Consider the following 24,837-nt stretch of genomic DNA (forward strand, 5'->3'; position numbering starts at 1 on the left):
AAGTTTTTAAGAAAAATTATTTACATGTTCAACTAAAACGAGTCTGGTTTTAACATATACTAAAACAAAAATGAAGTTTTAAAGATATTTTGTTTTAATGACCGGTTATAATCAAATCGCGATGGTACTTCTCATCCTTGTGTATTTTCGCGGGCCAGGTGGCCGTATAGAGCGTTTTTTCGAATGTCAAATAGCTAACTTCAAAAAATAATGTATTTATTATTAAAATTTAAATTTTGTATATGTGAAACAAATACATTTTTAAAAACATATGAAGTATTAGGTTAGCAATTTTAGAACTATTGTTGAAATAACTTGATTTTATAAGTTCTTTTCTTTGAAATATAGTATAATTTTAATTAGTATGATACAATGGTGGATGCTCCGGTGCTCTATAGAGCAAGGTTGTGGTAGATGCTCACCCTCCAGTCTTGTATTTGTGTACTTTTTTCAAGGTGCTTGTAGACATTAACTGGAGTTGTGAGAAATCAAAAATAAACAAAAATCCCCAGATTCTCAGCATATCAGATGTGAATAATAATTTTAAGAATCTAGCAGATATGATATGCTTCTCTTTCAGACATGTTATTCTTCAAGAGAGTCCATTGAGTTCCATGTGTAGTGCCGAGAGATTTCTATAATACTTTTCCAACCCAAAACCCCATTTTTCACATGTGATGATAACTAAAATGCTATGAATAGAAATCTATGATGTCGAAGGTATAGACACACATTTATATATGGCAGAAATCTGGAAGACAGTTAGTGGCAAGAGTCAAACAAATGTCTGGCTAGAGAGGCCAAAGCAAAAATGGTAACGGAAACTAACTAATACCTACTTATTCATTATAATCAAAGCTTGTCTGCCCATAAAATTCCCATTTTGAACTGAAGCCGACATAATCTGCGCCAAGAAAATTTCATTCATGCACATGCGCCATGCCAAACATTCAGATGCTTAAAGTCTAGTGATTCTGCAATATCTACAAAACCTGTAATATTTGATAATAAATCTTGTGAGTATGATTCTGGACTAGTAAAGTTGATCGATCGGTCCAACTTCTGAGAACCTAAACGGTGGCATCCTTGGGTGTACATCTTCCTAGGGTGTTGATTTTAGTTTATGTTTTGTCAGGCCACCATTACACTGCATGATCCTTCCCAAGTGGGACTCATACTAGAAGGTTTTAGAAAAACACAATCACTTTACTCGATCTTTTTGAACATCGGATCACTAGACCAGACCCCCACATATAATGAATTCATAACTTTTATTTGAAAGTTTCCACTATTTATTGATTCGAGCAACATATGAAGATCAAATAATTGAAGAGTGGAGCCCTGATCCCGACCACCTTTGCCTCCACTTCCACAAATGAGAATCCCATGTCCCTTAGAACATGGAGCACTAGTTATTGCATCTGATCTTTGTCCTCCCTAATCTTTAGTTCTTTCAAATCATCATTTACTTACACAAAACTTTTGGTATTCTCGCAATAATCATTTACTGCCACATGGACTAAAACACCTCAAACATATATGCCAATTGTCACAACCTACAAGTTAGTTGGTCCACCGTATAAACCTTGAAATCGAGGAATAGTGTGGTGCTTTAATTGAAATTGGACTGTTGTCATTAACTAACTTTTTTGACGTGTTATTAACTAACTTATGTTTCACTTTTAAAGATAACATAACTCTTAAGGTGTGATAATGCATTTCCTCTACTTCTCAACTTTTCTAGAATTTATAATATTAATGTTCTCAAGTCTAGGGCCAACATATAAACCCCACCATGCAACACATGTATATTATAATGTCTATATAACTGACAGTAAGCTTTGGTGTTAAATATTCACAAATCCACAGAAGCATTCCATCGTCAATCTATCCTCGAGATTAAAGAATCATATATTCAAAAGCAGTTAAACATTTTATCGTTCTTTTCTCTTTTGAAATATAAGTTATATAGCAGTTTTGGAGCCAAAGATTGGTCAATAATGGAGATCAAATCGGTGGCGTGCGAGTGTTGCGGTTTAACGGAAGATTGTACACAAAACTACATTAGTAAGGTCAAAGCTAAGTTCGGTGGAAAATGGCTTTGTGGGCTTTGCTCCGAGGCGGTGAGTGATGAATTCAACCGTGACAGGAAGATGACGACGGTAGAGGAAGCTGTTAACGCCCATGTGACATTTTGTAGTAAGTTTAGAGCCAACCCGGCTGAACTCGTCGCCGACGGAATGAGACAGATGCTACGTCGGAGGTCCGGTGAGTTGTTGCCGGCGAAGTCCAAGAAGTTTGGAAGATCTAACACCACGTAGTTGTGTGTATACACATCTTTTTCCCTCATCACTTTCTTCGCTTTTATAGTGTTGGCTAATGTACGATATAATATAAAATCATCACCCTCAAAATACTGGAGTACCATTTGACAAGAACAGAAGTATATACTTCATTGGTTCAAAACAAATAGTGACATGCAATGTTTTTGAACCTGATCTAGAAAGCGAACAGGGACATCTTCCTGAGTCTCCAATCACTGGATTGATTAATATACAAATAAACTTAAATATTCTAAGAATTTAGAAGCAAAAATCTTGATGGCTTGAAAATAATAACAGGGGAGGATGGAAGATACAAGGAAAACAAAGTATAATGACAAACACGTGAAGATATGGTGAAACAAGGATGTAAAAACACCTGCCTCCCCCAACATAAATGAAGGAAAAAGAATTCATACAACAGTATATTGTTCTTACAATTTATTAAATAATACTTAAGAAAATAAAAATGCTACAACCATTTCTTAGCTTTAAAGAAAAAATTATAAATCATTATACTTGTAGATAAGAATTAAAGCTAAATACAATTCCTATGTCCCAACCAATTACCTTACTATTTGTGTTGTATCTTTGCTATCTAGTGCAAAATTTCTAGAATTATATACACAAAAGAAATTAACATATTGTTTTGTTCCAAATAGAACAGAGAACTTATGAGATTTTTGCCCATTACCAGTATTCTCTGCAAGAAGGCGTGAAACCTACTTCGATCTCTCATTATGATCTCCCTTTCATACACTTTAGAGGCGACCATCTTGAAGAACGTGTGACAACCGTTCCCTCTCATTCATCAAACCGAACCAGAGCGCGAAGCCTTTTGCAACGACATCGAATCCAAAACCCTTCTTTTTCTTTCTCCTATACATCCACCAAAACACTACCACAGTCTGGAACACAACCCGCTAGCTTCAGTTCACTTACAACCTCTTTTAGCTTTGCATAAATCTCATCTGATTGCTTATGCCTTTTGTCACCAATGAGAAACTCGTGTGATTCCCCGTTTACGTCAATCCGGCTAACACCTCTCTCCTTGAACACATTCTTCACCTCCATCCCTCGTCTTACGCTCCTCACATCGTCCCATCTCTCTTCTCTCGCGTAGATATTCGACATTAACACAAGCGCCCCGTCATGACCAGGTTCCAGCTCGAGGACGTGTTTGGCTGCAAACTCGCCTAACTCAAGCTCTCCGTGAACTCCACAAGCTGACATCAACGATCCCCATATGACTACGTTAGGCGCCATCGGCATTGATTCTATAACCTCAAGAGCTTCTGGTAAACGATTAGCACGTCCAAAGAGATCCACCATGCATCCATAATGCTCGAGCTTAGGCGTAACGTTGTATTCATCACTCATCGATGCAAAGATCTTCTTTCCTTCTTCCACTAACCCTGAGTGACTACAACCATATAGCACACCTACAAAAGTAACATCGTTGGGCTCCACATTTTCCTGTTTCATTCTGGCGAATAAGGTAAGCGCGTCATTGGCTTCCCCGTGCATAGAGAAGGCATTGATCATAGAGCTCCACGACACTACATTCTTCGTCGGCATCTTCTCGAACACATCTCTCGCTGCATCCAAACCTCCACATTTCGCATACATGTTAACCAGAGCATTATTTACTGTCAAAGAGGACTCAAACCCGTTGAGATGCGTTAACTCATGAACCCATTTCGCTTTTTCCAGAACACCGAGGTTCGCGCAAGCTGATACAACACTCCCCATTGCAACTTCATCAGGCTCTGTCCCATAGCGACGCATTTCCTCGAAAACTCTTAAAGCTTCTTCAGGATGATCACTCTCAGCATAAGCTGAGATCATCGTCGTCCAGCACACCAAGTCCTTCTTCTCCATCTGGTCGAATATATCCCGTGCGTCCTCGAGCCTCCCAGCTTTAGAGAACCCAGAAACCATGGCGGTCGAAACAAACAAGCTTCTAACTGGCATCTTCGTATAAAACTCCCTTGCTATATCCATACACCCAGCTCCAGCGTACATAGTCACAAGAGCCGTCAGCAAATGAGCGTCCATCCTCACACCATTCTCTTTCAAAAACTCGTGAATCGCTCTGTTATATTTGGTGTTACAAGTGCGAGCACATGCGGAGACAATGTTGCAGAGAATCATCTCATCAGGCATCACATCACAACACTTCATCTCCTCAAAAAGCTTGAATGCTTCATCTAAAAACCCGCATCGGCAATACCTGCAAAACAAAGCTTAAAGTAAACACCCATTTTTTATAAGAAACACTAAAGAATATGATTCCTAACCTCTCGATCATAGTATTCCAAGTAACAACATCTCTCTGGGGCATTTCGTCGAACACCTTGCGCGCCTCTACAATCCTGCCGCAACAAGCATACATATCCAAAACAGCAGTCTTTACAAACGGGTCGGAAATCGCGGCTGTCTTCAACGCAAGGCCGTGAAGCTCCGTACCCTCGAACAAGGCCGAGACTTTGGCGGCTGCTTTGAGAATCGGAGTGAAACTGAAACGATCGAGACGGCCACCGGCGCGTCTGATCCTCTGGTAGAAGAGGATCGCGGCTCTAGGTTGGGAGGAACGAGAGAGGTTCCGGAGAAGGAGATTGAAGAGGAAGGGTTGCGGTGGAGAGGGGAGAGATGAGAAGAGGGAGAGTGAGTAGTTGAGATTGATTGAGGAAGAAGAAGAGGAGAGGTTGAAGAGAAAGGTGTTGAGGCGGTTATGGTCGGATACTGTGCGGAGGATGTGGGCGTGGAGTTGCTTGATGTGGCTGAGTGTTTTGCACTGTGAGAGTACGTCAAGAACAGCTGTTGAGGGCATCTGATAAATAAATCACAAAATCTGAGCACATTTGGTCGAACATCTAATGTACAATGCGTTAAGCAACATTTCTATCAAGCTTTTATGATCCAAAAGCGTTCGTAATGTAATAAGAAGCCAATTCTGAATTTTAATCACCATAAAAATACCAATCCAATCCTTAACTATTTAACGAAAATTTCAAAGAAGACGAAAACTTACCGATAACATTTGGAGAGGGTTTTTTTCCCCGATTTGGTTTCGCCTTTATTTACCTGATGGGTTTTGGCTGACACAGTCCATTTTGTATTTTAAAGCTATACATATATAGTGAATATCTCAATTCACTAATTATTTTGATAGAAGATAAAAATATTAAGCAATCGAATATGATCATCAAAGACCTGGTGTAAATCCGCGTTCTAAACATATTAAAAATATATATAGTAGTTTGTAAATAATATTTAAGAATGGATCCAGCTACGTTATGGACATTGCATACACTACGTGACCTCCTCTTACTACATTACTGCTGCATGTATTAATAAGCATTGCAAAGTCTTAACTAATTAATCGTTCCTCCTTAACCAAACATGTCTACTTTTCTAAAGAAGAAGCTACACCTCTGCTTCTCCTCCTCCGGTGTTGTCTCACCGTCGATTCCTTCTTCCCCGATCGTCGTACCCAATCACAACCCTCCATCTCATCACCACCACACTCCCTCTCTCTTCATCAACAACTTCAACTCTCTCTACGATCACCTCTCTGTTTCCTCTCCTCTCCACCGCAACGATAATTTCACCTCCGTCGCCGCCGCATTGACCACTCCCAAATCCGGCGAGATTGGATCCAGTTTGTTCACCGGCGGATTGCTTCCTCCTTCTCCGCGTAGACCTGACGACGAAGACGACGAAGAAGATGGAAACTATGCCATCGTGTCAAAGATTTTAAGCGACGGAACGGCGATTACGAAGCGGATTGATTCACCGGACCCGTGCAGAGATTTCGGAAGGTCAATGAGAGAGATGGTGGAAGCTAGAGATCCGACGAGAGACGACGACGCCTCCTCCGATAGAGAATACTTGAACGAGCTCCTCTTCTGTTACCTCTCCTTGAATCCAAGACACACTCACAAGTTCATCGTCTCTGCTTTCGCCGATACACTCCTCTGGTTACTTTCTCAGTCGTCATCGCCGGAAAATTCTTTATCCCAATCGATCTAATTTATTTATTTATTTCTCCGCTCTATTTTAATATTTAATTGGGCTAATGGGCTTCCAAAAGGCCCATAGCTGTATTAAGTCTACTATAGTCAGTATTGCATCCGATCACTACCTTTAGATAAGGGAGTAAATCATTTCTGAACTTTTAAGAAAAAAATCAAAAGCGAGAAAATGTCTCTAACCGCACAGTTCTCGCCGCCGGTCACCGGAATAAACATAAGCTTACGGAAAACAGCCTCGCTACCTGCCACCCATCGTGTATCTCCGTTTTACACTGAGATACGAACTCCGGCGATGATTTGCACGAGGAAATCGCCGTATCTGGTGGCTAGGGCTATCGAGCAGAGCCGAGACACAGCTGGATCTGAGTCCGAGCAGGAGGCGACTCCGTCGCCGGGAGAGAGTGGAGACGGAGAAAAGGAGGTGGAGATTAGCGCGTTGGGAGCAGAGATAAAAGCGGCGATGGAGCAGAGGAAAGCTGCGGCGGCGGAGGAGGGGGAAGGGAAGGAGGAGTTTCTGAGTGGAGTGGCGGAGGAAGTGAGGGAGATCGAGTGGCCTGCGTTTCAGAAAGTGGTTGGGACAACCGGCGTGGTGCTTGGTGTAATCGCCGGTTCGAGCGTGGTTTTGCTAACCGTTAATTTCCTTTTGGCTGAGCTTTCTGATCGTGTCTTCATCGGCAAAGGTGTTCAAGATTTTTTCAGCTGATTTTCGTGAAAATTTGTGTATTATATTTTGTAATCACACTCCGTTTTGAGCAATTACCTTCTTATTATTATTAAATCAAAGTTTATAGTCATTATTTAATCTGGTTATTACGGTTCCAACTTCCCAAGCGAGTTCGAATCAAAGAGAGCAAAACGTCACACAGAAAATTCAAACTTATTAACAGCAAGTGGGTTCGTTCACAAGAAGAAATATAGAGTTTTGAGTTTTGTTCTCACACACACAGAAGATACATAAATTAAAACAAAAGACGCATTGAAACTGAAGATGAACAATTCTCTTTAGGAAGAAACTGTAACATCCTTTTTTTTTTATTAGTGGCGTCTCTAATCAAAGAAATGGAGATTTTTTTTCTTGCAGCTCTGAGAGCTATTCAAGCCTCGAAGGTCATGGATTCTGCTTCTTTCCTTGTGGCATCGAATAGTACGGTCGATAGGTACCTCTCTCCGAAACTTGGGAACACCGCCTGTAAGATAAATAGTTCAGTGGAGTTCTTTCAAAGAGCAAAAGACTCAGTTTGATTGAGCTTGTCTTAGCTTTGGGAGTGAAGAGTGATGACATAAATACAAATAACTTACCACAAAAAGCTTCCCGGCGTTTTCTGGCCTCTTTGCAAGTTTGATTGCTGCGGCAGCTGCTGCACCTGATGATATTCCCACCTACAATTTTTTTTTAAAAAGATTTTCTTGTTATAAACCTTTTCCCACTATGAAATGAGAATATGCAACCAAACTCATAACCTACAAACAACTGATCCTCCTATGAGTCAAAAAAAGTTTTTTTTGTTTGTTGTGAGAGATGTGAATTACTTACAAGAAGACCTTCTTTACGAGCAAGAAGCCTCGCCATATCGATGGATTCATCACTTGAAACCTGTAGAAAGCGTTACAGACAGAGATGGAGGGAAGGAAAGTTAGAACTGTAGAAAGTTTCTGATTCAGTAATACAAAAACCTGTAGAAAGCGTTACAGACAGAGATGGAGGGAAGGAAAGTTAGAACTGTAGAAAGTTTCTGATTCAGTAATACAAAAAAAAAAATTGGAGATCAGTCTTACTTGAACAACTTCATCAATAAGATTAACCTCCAATACACCTGGTATAAAACCAGCACCTATCCCTTGAATCTTGTGAGGGCCTTTGGCATTTTCAGCAAACATCAAATTGTTAAGCAACTTTGGTAATACAAGAATACGAAACGATGAGGAGAGGGAATCAAAACTCACCTGGCTTTCCACCGGATAGAATTGCGCTTTCAACTGGCTCCACTCCATACAGCTGACAGAAGGGAGAAAACAAAGCCATTGGTTTAGCTTAGACTCAAGAATATATGATGACAGAGCCAAATATATGAGAAAGATTGAATCTATTCACCTTAACGTTGGGGTTCTGTTCCTTGAGATACTTCCCCGCACCTGTTATGGTACCACCAGTTCCAATCCCAGAGACAAAGCCATCGATTTTTCCACCGGTGCCTTTCCAAATCTCAGGTCCAGTTGTCTCATAGTGGATCTTCACAGAAACAGTTTCAATGTTGAATAACAGATACAGAAACAGATTCATAAAAAGCACTATTAAGAATAAGAAGGCATTTACCTTTGGGTTAGCAGGGTTCTCAAACTGTTGGAGCATGTAACCATTGGGTGTTTTGGCCAAAATCTCCTCGGCCTTTGCGATAGCGCCTTTCATGCCCTTGGCCGGGTCAGTTAAAACCAACTCAACACCAAAAGCTAAGAGGATGATTCTTCTCTCAACACTCATTGAAGCTGGCATGGTAATGATAAGCTTGTAGCCCTTTGCAGCCGCCGTGAATGCTAACCCAACTCCAGTGTTTCCACTCGTTGGCTCAATCAACACACTCTAAATAAGAAGAAAAAAAAAGAAGTCAAACATAAGGAACAAAGTAATTTCGAAAGAATAAGATCATCCCCAAACAAACCTCTCCTGGTTTAATCAGACCCTTTTTCTCTGCATCAGAGATCATGCTAAAACCAATCCTGCACAAAAGAAAGAAAAAATACAACGTTGACTTCAAAGCCGAAACTTAAAAACATAAAATAGAGATTTGGGAACGAAAAAAAAAAAACAGAAAACCTGTCTTTGACGCTGGAGCAGGGTTCCATCATCTCAAGCTTAGCAGCAACACGACCAACACATCCTTCAGCAACACTGTTCAGATACACCAACGGAGTGTTCCCAATCAACTGCCGGAAGAAAAGACAGAGTCAATCATTACATGAACATGGAAGGAACATAACTCAATAAAGAGAGAGAGAGCTTACTTCGGTCACATCATTAGCAATACGAGAGGCCATGATGATTCAAGCTTCACTGCTTTTTATTCACAAAGAAGAAAAACATTTAAGTAACAATATCCAACTAACTAATATCTAAAACGCATCATCAAACATAAATCTCCAGATGACTTAAACCACTAGAACTAACATCGAGATTAGCTTAATCACATACAATTAACCGATCCATACAAACATAATTGTAATTAAAAAAAAAAACTGGGAAGAGGAAGACGATGAGGATACCAAAGAGAGAGATAGAAAGTCGATAATATGTTTGAAGAGAATAGAGAACGTATGGTTGCCCAAAAAAAGAAAAGAGAATAGAGAACGTATGGAATCAAATCGTCAGATGATCCTGATTATATTACTTTCTTCAATTCCTTTCTACCAGCTAAGTAATCGCGTGACACATGCCTTTGGATTTTTCTATATTATTTTTGGGAAAATCACGTAAAAAACTTTCGAAGTGTCATTTACTAGCACTCTAAACCTTGAAGTTTTTTCACTAACACTTTTAACTTTCGAAGTGACTTTTGTATCATAAAAAACCTCCAAATCAAAAAGTTGACCTGTTCAGCAGTTAATTTTTCAAAAATAATTATTTAATTAATAAAATAAACAAAATAAATAAATAAATAAATCCAAATAATAAATAAAAATCGAAACCTTAATAAAATTCACAAAAATGAAAATATAATAAAAATTGAATAAATATTTTAAAAATTAAATAATTTTATAAAATTTTAACAAAATAAAAATAACTAAAATTGTAATAATAAATAAGATTAAATTTAAATAGAGAAGAACTAAATAAAAAGTTCAATTTTTTTTTAAAAATAGAAAATTCAAAATTGTTTTATTTTTAATTATAATATTTTTTCAAAAAATATATCATATCATCGTGGACAACAACAATTTCAAATATATCAATAATGACAATGATGGTTTCTGACTTTTATTTAATTTATGAGTTTTTATTAAATTTTACGATTTTTGTTTAATTTTTTGATTATTTTACTAAATAAATAATATTTTAAATAATATTATTTAATAAGTAAAATAAACAAAAAAAAATAAAAAACCAGAAAATTAAACAAAAATCGTAAAATGTAATAAAAACTCATAAATTAAATAAAATTAGAAAAAATTAGAAAAAATCAGAAAATTAATTAATATTTAGAAAATTAAAGTTCAAAAATAAATGAGATCAAATTAAAAAAAAACATAAAAATAAAAAATTCATATATTTCAAAAAAAAATGAAAACTTAAAAGTTTTGAAAAAGATTTTTTTGTCATTTTTAACGATGATATTGGAAACTATCATTGGAGATATGGCAATTATCGCCTTTGTTAATGGTTATGTGAGAAACCATCATCGTAACTAGTGAATTTTGAATTTTCTATTTTCCATTTTTAAAAAAATTTGTGAACTTTTTATTTAGTTCTTCTCTATTTAAAATTTAATTTTATTTATTATTAATTTTTAGTTATTTATTTTATGAATACTTTAGAAAATAATTTTAAAAATATTTATTTAATTTTCTAAAAATTTTTTTTTTTTAATTTTTGTAAATTTTATTAAAAATTTCGACTTTATTTATTTTTGGATTTTTATTTATTTATTTTGTTTATTTTATTAATTAAATAATTATTTTTGAAAAATTACCTGCTGAACCGGTCAACTTTTTGATTTGGAGGTTTTTTATGATACAAATGTCACTTTGAAGGTTAAAAGTGTTAGTGAAAAAACTTCAGGGTTTAAAGTGCTAGTAAGTGACACTTTGAGGGTTTTTTATGCGATTTTCCCTATTATTTTTGGTCAAATGTGTCGCATACTTTGGGGGAGATATATAATTTAAAACACCGGTGGTTGTTAACCAAAATTGCTTTCCGGTTCAATCAGGTCTAATCCGGTTCACAAGGATCGGTTTACTCCGGTTGAACACAGTTTTTATCATCCGCACTTTAGGGTAAGATTATCAGTATCCCTTAAGAGATCTCTTAAGGGAGGAGGGGACCACAAAACAGAGGAAAGAAGGAGAAGAAAAGGAAAACGTTCCTTATATAAGAGAAGAAATGGGAGGTCCCTTGGATTTATTTGACCAAACAAAAAAAAAGAAAAAAAAATCCCTTACATAAGGGACTTGTCCCAATCCCACCAATAATCATGGTCTTATCTCGTTTTGTCAACCACAAGTGTTAGTCAGTCATCTCTCCTACTCAACACAATCTCCTTAGTCATCGTCAACATGCTAAAATTACAGAGAAAGATCCAGGAAAAAGCTATTGGCGTACACTTAATAGTTAATACCTAGATGCTCCAATACCAGGAAAAAGCTATTGACTTTCTATCTCTCTTACAGATAGAAAGTCAATACCGTATGTTTTAAGAGAATAGAGAACGTACGGAATCAAATCGTCAGATAATCTGATTATATTACTTTCTTCAATTCCTTTCTACCAGCTAAGAAGCGTCACACATGCTTTGGTTCTTCTAATTTATTTTTGGTCAAATGTGTCACATGCTTTTGGTTTGGGGGGAGTATATAACTAGAAAAAACACAGGTGGTTGTTAACCAATATTGCTTCACGGTTCAATCCGGTATATTCTGGTTTAATCAGGTCAATCCGGTATATTCTGGTACAAAACGGTTTACTCCGGTTGAATACGGTTTTATCTTCCGCACCTTATCTCCTTTTGTCGACAACCACAAGTATTAGTCAGTCATCGTCTCCCACTCAACACAATCTCCTCAGTCACTCATGGCGACTCTCCCTCTCCCTCAAATCTCCACGATCTCTCTCCCTAAACCCTACCTATCCAACACCTCCTCCTTCCCGTTTCGGAACGTGAGTCTCTCAACAAGAAATCGCCGGATTTTTCTCACCGGAGGAGTCGTTGCTCGTTCGTACAAAGTGGTGGTTGAGCAGGACGGAAAGACGACGGAGCTGGAGGTTGAACCGGACGAGACGATTCTATCGAAGGCTCTTGAGTCGGGGATGGACGTGCCGTACGACTGCAATCTCGGCGTTTGTATGACTTGTCCGGCCAAACTCGTGACCGGAACGGTGGATCAGAGCGACGGGATGCTGAGCGAAGACGTGGTGGAACGTGGCTACGCGCTTCTTTGCGCGTCCTATCCAACTTCGGATTGTCACATTAAGATGATCCCTGAAGAAGAGCTCTTGTCTCTCCAGCTCGCAACAGCTAACGACTAACAGTGGACGTTGGTGTATGTTACGGTGTCGTTTTTTGCTTGCTTTTCAAACGTTCAAAAGGTGTCTAATGATATTAGTCATGCAGACTATGTAGTGCTTGATATGAGTGTTGGCCTGTAGCCTTATTGTAGTAAAATGATTATCACATACCAATAGTTATTTGTTTATCATTAACGAAAAAGAAAAGTAAACAACTACAACTGAGCAATAAAATCTACATAAGATCTATGAAGCTTAATTGATAGCTTTAGACTATACGCAACTTAGCCAGCGGTTAGCCAAATCTTAAAGCAAACCATTCTCTCAAGATACTCTTCCCTACCACCCTCTACCTCTGAATGTGACCAAAAGAGGATATCATTGAACATGTTTTGACCCAAGAACCTTATATATGTGACCAATTCTGCCAAACTTGTAAAATCATCAAGCATTTATGTCAAAGCTCCTCGAGGTTTTTTTTTTTTAAATGAGAATTATACACATTTTAACATTTTGTTTCAGTCTATTGAGTTTGGACATATGATGTGCCTGATTTAAACCGGGATTAATTAGGGGAATATATTACACAAATGTAGTGTAGGTTTTGTTTATGCGGAAGCATTTTTTACACAGTTTTAGGGTAGAATATGGTATTCTCCTTTGTCTCAAAATTGACGGTGTTATATCTGAGGCTGATATGATTCTTAAACTAACATATATTGGAAAAGTTAAAATGTTATTCTACACCAACATTGACGTTTTCCTTTTCACCAAGGTGAACACAAACACACTGATGTGCACCAGTGAAATCGGAAACACCAATTCAGATTCACAACACCAACACTACAGACTAGAGAGTGGAGTCAAGAGAAAAAAAAACAGCATCATATCATGATTTCATATTTTCATTCAAATCGAAATTACCGTGGGTCAAAACGTTGGTTCTACCTGAATCTTGTCTAATTAAAAACATGTTAAAGCTTGTCAAAAATGAGAAAGGCGTTATCATAAATAAATAAATAAAAGTTAGTAATATTAAAACTAATTTAGAGGCTACGCAAAGAAGACTCATTGAGTCATTGCAGATTCAAAGAGAGAAATATTTGACAAACATCTAGCTAGAATAGTGTTCTGATAGAAGAAACAAGAGCATGACATTGGTCAACTTCAACATGCTAAAATTACAGAGAAAGATCCAGGAAAAAGCTATCGGTGCACACTCAATACCAAGCGGCTCCAATACTTTTCAATCATGAAGCTGCAAGGTTCACCAGCAGATAAAACATTGACTGGAAGAAGCTATCCACCAACTAAATGGTACAAAGAAAAACCTGAAACTGGACGGACCTGAGTGCAGTATGTTCCCACGGTCTAAATTGTAACCAAGACACGGTCAACCAGATAGATCCTGCAAGATTATCATCTATCATCAACGAAAAAAAATACTTGCGAGAACTCCAAATCACTGAAGAAAAAACTAGATAAAAATACAACAGGCAAGCTCAGAGATTGTATTATTACCAGTGAGACATGTGTAAGTCCGTCATCAAGAGGAGCTGTAAAATCACCAAGACTTCCTTGTCCATCACTATCATTGGCACATTGTTCCACCCCCCTTTTCATATCGTTTTCAATCTTCCTTTTGGTTTTCCGCGTTAACTGACTGAGTATCTCATCTGAGATGAGAGTAGCAGCGGAACCAACTTCACAAGGCTTGGCCACTATTTCCCCACTATTGACCTGCTTAAGAAGGGCTTCATAAGCCTTGATAATAGACCAATATGCAGTTCCCCTGGGGCTTATATAAACAGCATCTAAGTAGTCCCTATTCCTTCTAGGTCTATAGTCAATAGTCCACCCTGCTTCCAGCAACATTTCTCTGATCCGCTCACGTAATCTCTGCTTCTCCGTGCCTGAACCCCGCTTAACCTTGCCTTCTTTGGTTTTCGGAAGAATCGGCGCCTCGGGTAAAGCTTTCTCTCTCTCAACCTTCAAAACCTTGTGAGGTTGAACGATCCTCTTCTGCAGCCGCCCTGAAGAATCACTGTCTTCAGAATCTTGGCTCTTCGTGTGTATTTTCAACCCATTTGAGTGGTGTATCCTTGCAGTAGTAGGGGGAAGCATATCTTCAGTCTTGATAGCAACACGTATTTTACCAGTCTCCCCAGGTTGTTGTTGTTGTTTAGCTTGGTGGACATGATGTGGTAACCCTCCTCTCATCACCCTAGGCATGACCTTGAGGACACCGTTTTTGCCCTGAACCCTGATTGGTCGATCCAAATCCATGTAAGGCTTGTTGTTCTGTATACTCTCGTTCCCACCAACAACAAGAAGCTGCTTATCTAAACATGGTCTTCTTCTTCTTCTCTTCCTCTCAATATCTAAATATTTACTACTAGAGGCAGTTCCACATTCCCTATTATATGATTTCTTACCCATACCATCATAGGATCTCCTCAACAACTCATCTTCGCTCTCTTCATCTTCTTCTAATCTATGCCTCTCCTTCCACTCTCTGCTATTCCCAACAAAACAATCCTCAGGATAATAATAATCCCTTTTCAACCCAAAACGAGACTCTTCTACATTATTGCCATAGTGAGGCTTATCGCTAGACTCGGAATCACTCGTAGACCTAAGGTTACCAATCGCATCGCTCTTCTTCTTCTTGAGAATCAAGCAACCAGAGGAGCTTCGTTTTTTGATTAATACACCACCGGATCTCCTCCCACCTCTCTCCATGTACACACCACCTCCAATTTCAGCGCAATGCAATCACACCCGAGGGCGAAGAACCCTAGGAACGCCAGATCTATCACACCATGAAATCTATCTCCCACGGGGAAGAAGAAGAACCCTAGATCTAACAAATTGATACTCTTACCGATGAAAATGGACGGCTCCGACAGATTTTGCCCAGGGGATTAATTAAAAAAGCACACGAGAGAGAGCTTTTAGGGTCGAAAGAAGAGGAGAGAGAGAGAGAGAGATGACTAATTATTGTTTGTTGTTGTTGTTGTTGCAGGAGTTGTTGTTTTAATGGAGAGGGATGAATTTGATCCTGACCGGCTGTAGCAGGTGCATACACCCAATGTTACAGTAACCGGTCACCGACCGATATTGTACCCTTTGGTTAACAGTTGATTATTTTTTTTGTCTATGCTAAACCATAACGACGTCGTGTTATAAGTAAATATTTTATTACAAAAGTGCTGTTCGCCTTAGCTCTTGTAGCTAGATTGGTCTGCGAAGGCACTCTATGTGCAACGTGTGACGTTTTCGATGCTCGAGCAAGGCACATAGAGAAGAAAGAAACAAAAGAACAAGAAGCTGAGAAATGTATGCATATATATATATATACAAAATACTTCTCAATATCATATGAGGTATTCTAAAATATCTCTTTTTATAAAATAATCCTAAATTAATTGATAAACTGATAAAAAAGTGAAAAACTGGGGATGGTTTTCATGAATTATTTACCAGAAATTATAAAAAGGTTTTAGCAAAGTGACTTTTAAGTGAATAAAACTAAAGGAAATGGTTAAAATACTAATACATCGATAAATTATTAAAACACAGAGGTTTTTTTCAAAATTATAAAAAAAAGTTTTAGCAAAGTGGCTCCAAATGAATAGATAGTCATAGAACCAAAGAAAAATGGTTAAAAAAACTTAAAACACTACTTATATATGCATCGAAAAATGTTAAAACACTGAAATGTTAGATATTTTAAAAATTAGTATTATTTTTTCTTAGCAAAATGGCTAAGCAGAGAAAGAGAAACAGTAAAACACTTGATTAAAATTTTGGACAAACATATAAAATGGACTGAATCCACAAGTGTTTAAGCTCCTGCTAATACAAAGTCGCACTAGAATCGAACAAGCTTCTATTACAGTGTGGCAATGTCATATCAAAACTTAAAGAAATGTGATCTGTCAAGGAAAGGAATCCTAGTGTAGCTATCTGCAACTCCATTACAAGATACATTTGTTTCTCTCTTCACTTCACCTATCAAGCTAATCAAATCAGACACTCGCCAACAAAAAGGAAGCAAAAACATAACTATGACAGGCAGGCCCGGCTCTAGGCATGTTGTGGGGGGTGCATTGGCACATGGTCCATTGTAATTTTTGATTTTTTGTCTATATGGTGGTGATGCAAGTGAGAAAAGCAGTTAATTGACAAAACCCTTTTGTCTATATGGTGGTGATGCCTTCGAATCTTGAAGGTAGTCCTAAGACCTTACCTTGCTAGTATGTAATAATAACCTTGAGATTTAACCATGCATGAAAAATAGAAGAAGTACATAACATAACTTTATTTGCTGAAACTTAATGTGCTCAAGTAAAAACAACAACATAGCACAACCTTACTGAAATATCAAACCCGAACCTCGTAGTTTAAACTCAACAATCTCATCAATCTTTTTCGCCATTTGAGGAGTCAGATGATTCTTCCAGTCGCCAACTTCACCTTTCCTGAAGAACACATTAGAATCTATACCAATCCTCGTCGTCCCGTTCTTATTAATCTCCAAGTTGCTCAAGTTACGCAAACTACACAAGTTCAAGATCTCCTTCACTGATCCACTCTTTTCCTCCTCCTCAGTGAATGGACAGTTCAAGAACTCAGCGAGTCTTTTGACTTGAAGAAGTGGCTCCTCAATGATCTCTTCATACCTCATAAAAAGAACATTCTCCTTGTCTTCTAAGCTCCCTTTCCAGTAGCTCAACATATGTTCCCAGTAGGGTCCGTACAAGATAACTCCACTACAGTAAGCATCAAACATGAGCTCAAAACTGCCTTGATCCATCTTGGTGCGATGCAGCTTGTTTTTGTAATGCCAACCGGAGACAAACGTGTCTTTGAGACCTCTACACACGTAGACGATTTTGCATGGTGAGGAAGAAGACTTTGCGGTGGCTTCCTGCAATGCATTTAGGTGCATGTGTGTAGAAACGATCATAGGAGAAGGAAACTTTGCGAGATCTGGAGTTTGGCTACTAGCGTATAGCTCAAGCTCGAGGAACGGGACAAGGTCATGAGGGTTTTGTGAGAGCAAAGGATGTATTACTTGGGGATTTTCACGGTACTTTTCTCTATGTACAACGGCAAAAACTAGAGATTTGAGCCAAGTGGTTCCACCTTTGGGTAAAGAAGCGAGGATTATGTCGTTCTTGTGTGGCCGGAAATGGTCTTGGACGTCAAGAACGGCTTGGAGTGTGTTGGGATAGTACCAACAACCTTTGTAGTTGTAGAGACTGTAACCCATGAAATCTTTGTCTGCAGGAAGAGAAGATATCAAGTTCTTGGTTTCTTGGCTAACGTTATCATCTTTCATGTAGTTTGGAAGGTGAGATTCTTGAGAAGCCTCCATTGTGATGCTTTTTTTCTCTAGGTACAGAGAGAGGGAGAGAGAGAACTAGAAAAGGAGGAAGAGATATAAGAGTTTTTGATTTGATGCTTTGGAAAATCCGGCTCACAAAGTCACATGTTTAGATATTCACAAAGTCACATGTTTATGTATGTTTATAGTAGGCCAGACTTCAGAAAGAAAATGTGGTTTTTTTTTTTGGCTCATCAAATACTTTTCATTCACCTAAAATGTTTGATACACTGGTTTATTCAGACTCAACCTGATACTTCAGCCATATTGGCACAATAGAATACAACTTAAGAATACTAGACACAAAAGTGATTGATTCCTTCGCTATCTTGTCCGCTGCCTTATTTCCACCTCTAGCATGATATCTCAGTACAAAGCTTCCAATCTGTAACAAGCACTGTCGAATCACCTCAATTGTTAGCAGTAAGATTGGCAACAGTTTCTCTGTTCCATTGATCATGCTAACCAAAGAAGCAGAATCAGATTCAAAAATCACATTCTTGTAGCCAAAACTTGCCAAGCACTCTGCTTCCCACTTCACTGCTTCCGCCTCCGCTAGTAGAGGTGATCCCGCTTTTGTTACAGCTCGAGCTCCAGCCCACAACAGCCTCCCGTTCTCGTCTCTACATAACCACCCGAGACCACTGGTTTCTCTATCCTTGTTCCACGCACCTTCATTGTTACATTTCACCCAGTTCATAGGGAGTGGTTTCCACCGTTACATTTCACGAAAGAAAATGTGGTTAAAGTAGACAAAACGCGTGTTTGGGATTGTTTGCATTTCAGTTATGGCTGCGTCCTAGGCCTCACATGAATCTTATCGTTTCAAGAATTCATTTGCAACTTTACACATTTTTGCCGATGTTGATGAATCAAACTTGAAGAAAGCAAAAAAGAATTAGAAAGAAATTCAGTTGAATCAAATATCTATTTTTATGATTCATATATTTGATTATGTGAACCAATAATTTACAATACTTTAGATTTGTATTTGTACATTTTCAATTTTTTTTTTTTTCAAAATGTATACCACTGAGAATTTTTTTTTTGAACGTCTGGATCGATTATTATCGATTAATTATGCTATGACAATGATGAGAATATTACAAAGACGATTATACAATCGACAATTCTACCATCTTGTGAGAATACACGCCTGACTGCACCTCTCTGAGCTGTCCTATGAGATCCATGTTCGATGGTACGCCCTGCACCAAGCTGAAGATCTCATGTAATCCGTTTCTCCATAAGCTGCATAATTTGGTATTTTCCTGGGGTTTGAACCCCAGACCTCCGGATGTAGAAGCATTACATGAACCCTTAGTCAAACCATTGGACCAAGGGGCTTCCACACATTTTTTTTCTTTTTTCAATTTTTTTTTTCTTCTTTAAAAAAAATACTTATTTACTATAAATCGGTATTCCTTTTTTTTTTAAAACACTACTAAATAGGTGTTTTTTTGTAACACATACTTCTCACTAAAAGTTAAGCCCCAAAGATCCTTACAACATGAGATTCAAGGCTGAGGGTTTGGTTCGCTAACAAGTTAGCCCTTTTGTTTTTATACTACGAGATATCCATCTGAACGAGATGGACTCAAACAGAGATGCACAATAGAGTATGTCTGCGACAATCCCATACAACTCAGAGATGGAGTTTCCATCGTTGGTTGCCTTGATTAATAGAGCTGAGTCTGATTCACAATGTCTGCGCTGGACACCCTACTCCATACATTTAAGGACTGCAAGCGCTAGACCTTCAGCAATAAATGCCGAGCTTAGAGCAACATTATCGCGGAGGTTTAGAGGTTTATTAGGAGGGGACCCACAAAAACACCAAAATCGAGGGGAGAAGTTGCCAAATAAATGACATTTTTGTTAGGTTTTTGTACTGTTTGCGAGATCCACCGACACGTAATGGCCCGTATTTGATTCGTGTTTAAATTTTTTTTTTTTTAAACCGGACCAACAAAAATAATAATAATAAGAACCCTTTTGGGTTTTACCGTTTCAAGGTGGTTCAATTAGAGCAGGTTCCATTCTGCTCCAACGTAAGTCCCAGACCTGCAACTATGGGCTCCTTCAGCCAAGCCGCATCCTAATCTTGAAAAGCGGACTAATTCAGCCTAACAAAATTATATATGTTAAATTTATATGTTAAATTTGATTCGATTTATTATTCGTTTTGTTTCGATCTAAAAAATCTGGATATATGTAATTATTTGAAAAGAAAATATTAAAAATTGAAATCCACTAAAAGTTCAAATCATAAATACTAAACTTTAAACTTTTCTGAGGTGGATATTCGTTTTGTTTCATTTATACAATTGATGTATGCCTACAATTAAATATAAAGTTTTAAACATATCATTTTATATAATTATTATTCTAACATATAACTTTATTTAAAAATTAATTATAAATGTTTAAAATTAAGAAAATATAAAATATTTCTATAAAACAACATTTTAAATATTAATTAAGTTTTAAAATTTATGGAATATATAAATTCATTACTTGTTACATTTTATTTTATATTACGTAAAAATAAGTTTTAAAAACTTATATTATATTTTCTAGATTTGTTTGTATTGAACAAAATAGATGAGATATCTTTAAATATTCAAATTATCCAAAAAAATAGATATCCGAAAAACAAGATATCTTTAAATACCGGTAAATCGTAAATACTGAAAACTGCATACACCTCTACCTTTTTTACTACCACCTATATTGGTTTTCAATTTCTTTGAATGACCTAATTCACTCGTTTTTACGGTAATAAAGTATGTACAGTATGTGCCATATTCACTCATGTTCAATTGTCGGTTTCTACGGTAATAAAGTATGTACTCATTTCTTTTTTAAATACCAGTTATTCCAAATTACTCAATTTGTTTCGGTTTAGTTGTCGTTATAGAATCAATTTTTTCATTTCAAAACAGGTGTGTTTTAGAATTTCATTGCAAAATATATTTACAATATTCTTTGATTTTTTTTTATTGAAATATAGTTAAATATATAGGTAATGATATTTTTATTTTGAAAATATGTAAAATTAAATGTTTTTAACTGATGTGTATAAGCATAAAACAACAATTAAAATGAAACGGAAAAGTATTCAATAGATTTGGTAAATGTTGACCAAGACATAAACTAATCAGGAAAATACTAAATATCCATGAAAACAAAATATTTATTTCAACTTTTTGGTTAGTGACTTACCTAATTCACTCATGTTCAATTAAAAATTCATATACTAATTGGGTAATAAATATTTTTTAAAAAATTGAATATTTTACTAGCCATTGTGTAGAAAACATTCATTGGAAGAAGATTGGTTAAAAAAACATTCACTCAAAGACGCAACGACTCATTTTTACTTCATACTCTCTCTTTCCGTCTTTCTCTGACCAGAGCGATGGAACTTAACGGCGATGCTCGTATCTCGGGTGAACGTCCGATCATCATGGTCACCAACGACGATGGAATAGATGCGCATGGTCTTCGTGCTCTCGTTCGCGTCCTTGTCTCCACCAACCTCTACGACGTTCGCGTCTGCGCGCCCGATTCGTACGTTTTACTCTTTGTTTTTTTTTTTTACAGTTTTGGTTTGGTGGACGTGATTTTGTAACGTTTTGAGACATGTACAGGGAGAAATCTGCTGTTAGCCACTGTATAATATGGAGTAGACCCCTCACTGCACAAAGAGTTGAGATTGATGGAGCTGAAGCCTATGCTGTATCTGGTTTGTTTTCTATAAAGTTTATGAACAAAACCCTTGAGCTTGTAGATTTGATGTTTTGCCAAATATATTAGTCTCTTCTGTTATAACTCGGTTCTATATTGTTTTTTTTTCTTTAATTCTTCAAAAAAAAAACTGTATATACATCAAGTGCAACTTTTGTCCGTAGGAACCCCTGCGGATTGCACTGGTTTGGGCTTATCGGAAGCACTCTTCCCTTCTCTTCCTGACCTGGTTCTCAGTGGTATAAACGTGGGTAACAACTGTGGATATAACATGTATGTAAACACTTCCTTATTCTCTGTTTGACTGTTGAATTCAAAACTCCATAAAACTAGTGAGATCATTGAAGCTTCTTTCAAGATGGGAATAGATCAAACTTCCTTCCTAGCTAGTTCAAATTCGTGTTAAGCGTTTCTCCCTGCTTGCGTTTATCAAATTTAAAAAACACTTACCTTCTGGAATGTTGATTACATTCGCAGCGTCTATTCTGGAACTGTTGCTGGCGCTCGTGAAGCCTTCATTTATGATGTGCCTTCTGCCTCCATATCATATGATTGGTAATGAGTATATATATTTATCCTCAAGAAGCCTAATTCTGTTTCTTCTCTGTTTTGTGTCAACATATTTTCTTTTAAATGATATCTAGGAAACGTGGAGACATCAATGTTAATGACTTTATCCTTGCTGCCCAAGCTTGCTTGCCTATCATTAACGGCATAATCAGTGCGATCAAGAACAAAACTCACCCAACAAACTGCTTTCTGAATATCGATTTGCCCACTGATATTGCTAACCATAAGGTAAAGTCTCGTGGCAGCTTCTAACTACATTCTCTTATATATCGCTACGCCTAACTTATTCTTATTTATTAATGAAAGGGATACAAATTAACCACACAAGGCAAAAGCTTGGATAAAATGGGATGGAGACAAGTGGAGAAGGAAGCACATGGGGCGAAGATGTTGTCTACAATGTCAATGGAAACAGATTCAGGAGTAGTCTCCGACAACAACAACAAAAACGGCACATCTTCTCATCATTCACAAGATAGCCGTTTGTTCAAGAGAGAGGTATCATCAACAGTGTGCAAATCTTACTTCCGATATCATTTACCTATCTCCTTAGGTGTATATACACAGATTTGATTCCTTTTGGTTATTTTGATTAAATAGCTAAAGACTGTGGTGGTTGAAGAAGGGACTGATCGTCACTTCTTACACGAAGGATATGTAAGCATCCCCATATGTCTCTTAATTAAACAAACTCGTCTCCACTACGTTGTCCAAACTTGTTGGTAAACGCTCTTTTTTGAACTGCAGATTACAGTGACGCCGATAGGAGCTCTTTCTCAGGTTGATGTGGATTGTCAAAACTACTACAAAGAGTGGCTTCCCAAGATTGCAAACCAGCCATAGTTTTCACCCATGTGATGCTGCCAAATGAGAAAAACAAAAATCTTTTAATAACTTACCCAATGGCTATTTTGGACCACATTTTGTGGTAGACCTCTATTATTATATCAGTACTCGTTTAATTTCTCCATGTTCTTGTGCTTATTATGTTCAGCAAAATAGTAGCACCCGGTTGCATTTTATTTCTGTTTATGAGAGAGTCTTTTCCATTACATCATTCTGCCCGTTTGACATATCATCACATCTTTCACTCATAGAGGTGCAGCTAGTTAAGGCCTTGTTCAACTTTCTGTTTTGTTTTTTTTCATAGCTTCTCTGCCCTCTTTGTAACTGTGCTTAGGCCTTCATTCACTTCGCTCACCTCGATTGTTAACTTAGAGAAGCATACATCAGAGTGCCTCTTTAAAGACTACAAAGTTAGAACCCCTTCGCCACTCAAGACCAGTATTTTCTTCTTCCCATTTTTTTCACCCAAATAATGAATTCTTCTTTGCTTGTTTTTGCATATTCGCCACATTCAGACCACCTCCAGCTGAAGTATACGTCCACATCCAGTCTCCAAATTCTCTAAAAACTGCTTTTAACAATGCTATGGATTTTCTCATCGTCTTCTACATCATCCCACAATAATGGGTTTTAGCGGATTATGTGTAGCATAGAGATCCTCCTTTTCCAATACACTGATAACAACGGAAAATAAAGGATGTTATGTCTATATCGGAAGTGCAAGAATACGAAATTTGGTTATAGCTAGTGACACAGTTTGGAAGCATATAGTTAATAGAAGGGTTACACCTTTGTGCCGTTGTAGAATTTCCATCGCATCATTACATTTGGTTTCCATCACGGGGAAGGACAGATGAAATCAATTTTCATTTGTGCCGTTGTAGAATTTCTGTTACGTAAACGAGCTTTAAGCGCAGGACTTAAAGATTGCTTATACCATCATCACATGTACAACTGTACAAGTGGGAGATTAGTAATTTTGAGTAGTTCTTTTTTTCTTTCTTTCTTCGCCACCACACAATCCTTGTTTTACACTTCAAGTTATGATTATATGCACCTAATATATATTGTTAATAGTCCATTGAGGCTGCATAATAAGTTTGCTGGTTTAATGGAGAAGGAAGACACTATATAATACGTCATGTAATTATTATTTTTCATCCTTACGTTTCTCATCGTTCTAATCAATCAATTAGTCTCAATCGGCGTTCCAAGTCTGACTTTTTCTTCATAGTCAGACTTTTCTTTTGATAGTCTGACTAATTTTTTTTTAATATCTAATTAATTATATTATTACAATGATGAGAATATTAAATAGACAATTCTACAGCCGATAATAATACTATTTTCTATGAAAATTCACGCTTTAACTGTCCTATGAGATCTATGTTCGATAGTACGTCAGACCATCTCCAATGGTGCTTCATTTTTCACTTTTTGCTTCATTTTGAAGCAATTTTTACTCCAATGGTGCTTCATTTCTTGCTTCAAAATAAAACAATGAACAGTACTGCTTCAAATTTGAAGCAATACTGTTCATTGCTTCATTTTTAAGCTGAACTTTCTAAATTATAAATTAGTCCTTAACTTTTGCTTGTTCTTACTTTTTGTTAAAATAAAATAAGTTAATCAATATAACTCAATTAACTTTTTAATATTTATTTATTATATAAATTTATTTAATTTATAATATTAAATATTTAAAAA

The 24,837-nt window shown here is 37.1% G+C and overlaps 10 protein-coding genes across 11 annotated transcripts; 5 read left to right on the plus strand and 5 right to left on the minus strand.

The window, feature by feature from the left end:
- The first annotated feature begins 1,859 nt into the window (after positions 1-1,859).
- LOC130507980 (uncharacterized) lies at positions 1,860-2,409 on the plus strand. The gene has a single exon (XM_057002973.1). The coding sequence runs from the start codon at positions 2,001-2,003 to the stop codon at positions 2,319-2,321; it is 321 nt and encodes a 106-aa protein (XP_056858953.1). The 5' UTR covers positions 1,860-2,000; the 3' UTR covers positions 2,322-2,409.
- A 310-nt stretch (positions 2,410-2,719) lies between these two features.
- On the minus strand, positions 2,720-5,694 carry LOC108841878 (pentatricopeptide repeat-containing protein At4g14820). Its single transcript, XM_018614658.2, has 3 exons — positions 5,356-5,694; positions 4,622-5,154; positions 2,720-4,554 (listed from the first exon to the last, which is right to left on the minus strand). Exons 1-3 carry the CDS (start codon positions 5,362-5,364, stop codon positions 3,201-3,203), a joined length of 1,896 nt encoding a protein of 631 aa, XP_018470160.1. The 5' UTR covers positions 5,365-5,694; the 3' UTR covers positions 2,720-3,200.
- Positions 5,695-5,726: 32 nt separating this feature from the next.
- Positions 5,727-6,356, plus strand: LOC130507978 (transcription repressor OFP11). The gene has a single exon (XM_057002971.1). The coding sequence runs from the start codon at positions 5,727-5,729 to the stop codon at positions 6,354-6,356; it is 630 nt and encodes a 209-aa protein (XP_056858951.1).
- A 102-nt stretch (positions 6,357-6,458) lies between these two features.
- On the plus strand, positions 6,459-7,155 carry LOC130507979 (preprotein translocase subunit SECE1). The gene has a single exon (XM_057002972.1). It carries the CDS (start codon positions 6,528-6,530, stop codon positions 7,059-7,061), a length of 534 nt encoding a protein of 177 aa, XP_056858952.1. The 5' UTR covers positions 6,459-6,527; the 3' UTR covers positions 7,062-7,155.
- A 61-nt stretch (positions 7,156-7,216) lies between these two features.
- On the minus strand, positions 7,217-9,804 carry LOC108841880 (cysteine synthase). The gene is made up of 12 exons (XM_018614661.2): positions 9,688-9,804; positions 9,617-9,650; positions 9,359-9,410; positions 9,171-9,280; positions 9,016-9,073; positions 8,673-8,936; positions 8,451-8,588; positions 8,303-8,354; positions 8,135-8,214; positions 7,893-7,952; positions 7,658-7,738; positions 7,217-7,545 (listed from the first exon to the last, which is right to left on the minus strand). The coding sequence occupies exons 3-12, from the start codon at positions 9,389-9,391 to the stop codon at positions 7,453-7,455; spliced, it is 969 nt and encodes a 322-aa protein (XP_018470163.1). The 5' UTR covers positions 9,392-9,410; positions 9,617-9,650; positions 9,688-9,804; the 3' UTR covers positions 7,217-7,452.
- Positions 9,805-12,083: 2,279 nt separating this feature from the next.
- Positions 12,084-12,746, plus strand: LOC108841883 (ferredoxin C 1, chloroplastic). Its single transcript, XM_018614664.2, has one exon. It carries the CDS (start codon positions 12,138-12,140, stop codon positions 12,591-12,593), a length of 456 nt encoding a protein of 151 aa, XP_018470166.2. The 5' UTR covers positions 12,084-12,137; the 3' UTR covers positions 12,594-12,746.
- Positions 12,747-13,561: 815 nt separating this feature from the next.
- LOC108841879 (uncharacterized) lies at positions 13,562-15,576 on the minus strand. Of its 2 annotated transcripts, XM_018614660.2 has the most exons (3): positions 14,094-15,576; positions 13,920-13,980; positions 13,562-13,830 (listed from the first exon to the last, which is right to left on the minus strand). In XM_018614660.2, the coding sequence occupies exons 1-2, from the start codon at positions 15,312-15,314 to the stop codon at positions 13,966-13,968; spliced, it is 1,236 nt and encodes a 411-aa protein (XP_018470162.2). In that variant the 5' UTR covers positions 15,315-15,576; the 3' UTR covers positions 13,562-13,830; positions 13,920-13,965. The 2 variants fall into 2 exon arrangements, with proteins under 2 accessions (XP_018470162.2, XP_018470161.2); XM_018614659.2 differs by having other exon boundaries at positions 13,562-13,980.
- A 1,371-nt stretch (positions 15,577-16,947) lies between these two features.
- Positions 16,948-17,964, minus strand: LOC108841444 (cytosolic sulfotransferase 11-like). Its single transcript, XM_018614200.2, has one exon. The coding sequence runs from the start codon at positions 17,953-17,955 to the stop codon at positions 16,948-16,950; it is 1,008 nt and encodes a 335-aa protein (XP_018469702.2). The 5' UTR covers positions 17,956-17,964.
- A 235-nt stretch (positions 17,965-18,199) lies between these two features.
- LOC130508675 (uncharacterized) lies at positions 18,200-18,664 on the minus strand. The gene has a single exon (XM_057004294.1). The coding sequence runs from the start codon at positions 18,662-18,664 to the stop codon at positions 18,200-18,202; it is 465 nt and encodes a 154-aa protein (XP_056860274.1).
- Positions 18,665-21,332: 2,668 nt separating this feature from the next.
- Positions 21,333-23,239, plus strand: LOC108839386 (uncharacterized). Its single transcript, XM_056996771.1, has 8 exons — positions 21,333-21,537; positions 21,618-21,712; positions 21,879-21,987; positions 22,192-22,269; positions 22,359-22,512; positions 22,591-22,782; positions 22,885-22,941; positions 23,032-23,239. Exons 1-8 carry the CDS (start codon positions 21,386-21,388, stop codon positions 23,125-23,127), a joined length of 933 nt encoding a protein of 310 aa, XP_056852751.1. The 5' UTR covers positions 21,333-21,385; the 3' UTR covers positions 23,128-23,239.
- The last annotated feature ends 1,598 nt before the right edge of the window (positions 23,240-24,837 follow it).

Source organism: Raphanus sativus, chromosome 2 (assembly GCF_000801105.2).
Source record: "Raphanus sativus cultivar WK10039 chromosome 2, ASM80110v3, whole genome shotgun sequence".
NCBI classification, from domain to species: domain Eukaryota; kingdom Viridiplantae; phylum Streptophyta; class Magnoliopsida; order Brassicales; family Brassicaceae; genus Raphanus; species Raphanus sativus.

Bases quoted from the DNA above. Each gene is read 5' to 3' on its own strand.
- LOC130507980 (XM_057002973.1), top strand. From the start codon at position 2,001: ATGGAGATCAAATCGGTGGCGTGCGAGTGTTGCGGTTTAACGGAAGAT.
- LOC108841878 (XM_018614658.2), bottom strand. The intron at 4,555-4,621 runs GTTAGGAATCAT...TTTGTTTTGCAG, and splicing joins TGGAATACTATGATCGAGAG to GTATTGCCGATGCGGGTTTT.
- LOC130507978 (XM_057002971.1), top strand. From the start codon at position 5,727: ATGTCTACTTTTCTAAAGAAGAAGCTACACCTCTGCTTCTCCTCCTCC.
- LOC130507979 (XM_057002972.1), top strand. From the start codon at position 6,528: ATGTCTCTAACCGCACAGTTCTCGCCGCCGGTCACCGGAATAAACATA.
- LOC108841880 (XM_018614661.2), bottom strand. From the start codon at position 9,391: ATGGCCTCTCGTATTGCTAATGATGTGACCGAA. The intron at 8,589-8,672 runs GTAAATGCCTTC...GTTTCTGTGAAG, and splicing joins AGAACCCTGCTAACCCAAAG to ATCCACTATGAGACAACTGG. The intron at 7,739-7,892 runs GTAAGTAATTCA...AAAAAATTGTAG, and splicing joins CTCGTAAAGAAGGTCTTCTT to GTGGGAATATCATCAGGTGC.
- LOC108841883 (XM_018614664.2), top strand. From the start codon at position 12,138: ATGGCGACTCTCCCTCTCCCTCAAATCTCCACGATCTCTCTCCCTAAA.
- LOC108841879 (XM_018614660.2), bottom strand. From the start codon at position 15,314: ATGGAGAGAGGTGGGAGGAGATCCGGTGGTGTATTAATCAAAAAACGA.
- LOC108841444 (XM_018614200.2), bottom strand. From the start codon at position 17,955: ATGGAGGCTTCTCAAGAATCTCACCTTCCAAACTACATGAAAGATGAT.
- LOC130508675 (XM_057004294.1), bottom strand. From the start codon at position 18,664: ATGAACTGGGTGAAATGTAACAATGAAGGTGCGTGGAACAAGGATAGA.
- LOC108839386 (XM_056996771.1), top strand. From the start codon at position 21,386: ATGGAACTTAACGGCGATGCTCGTATCTCGGGTGAACGTCCGATCATC. The intron at 22,513-22,590 runs GTAAAGTCTCGT...TATTAATGAAAG, and splicing joins CTGATATTGCTAACCATAAG to GGATACAAATTAACCACACA. The intron at 22,942-23,031 runs GTAAGCATCCCC...TTTGAACTGCAG, and splicing joins ACTTCTTACACGAAGGATAT to ATTACAGTGACGCCGATAGG.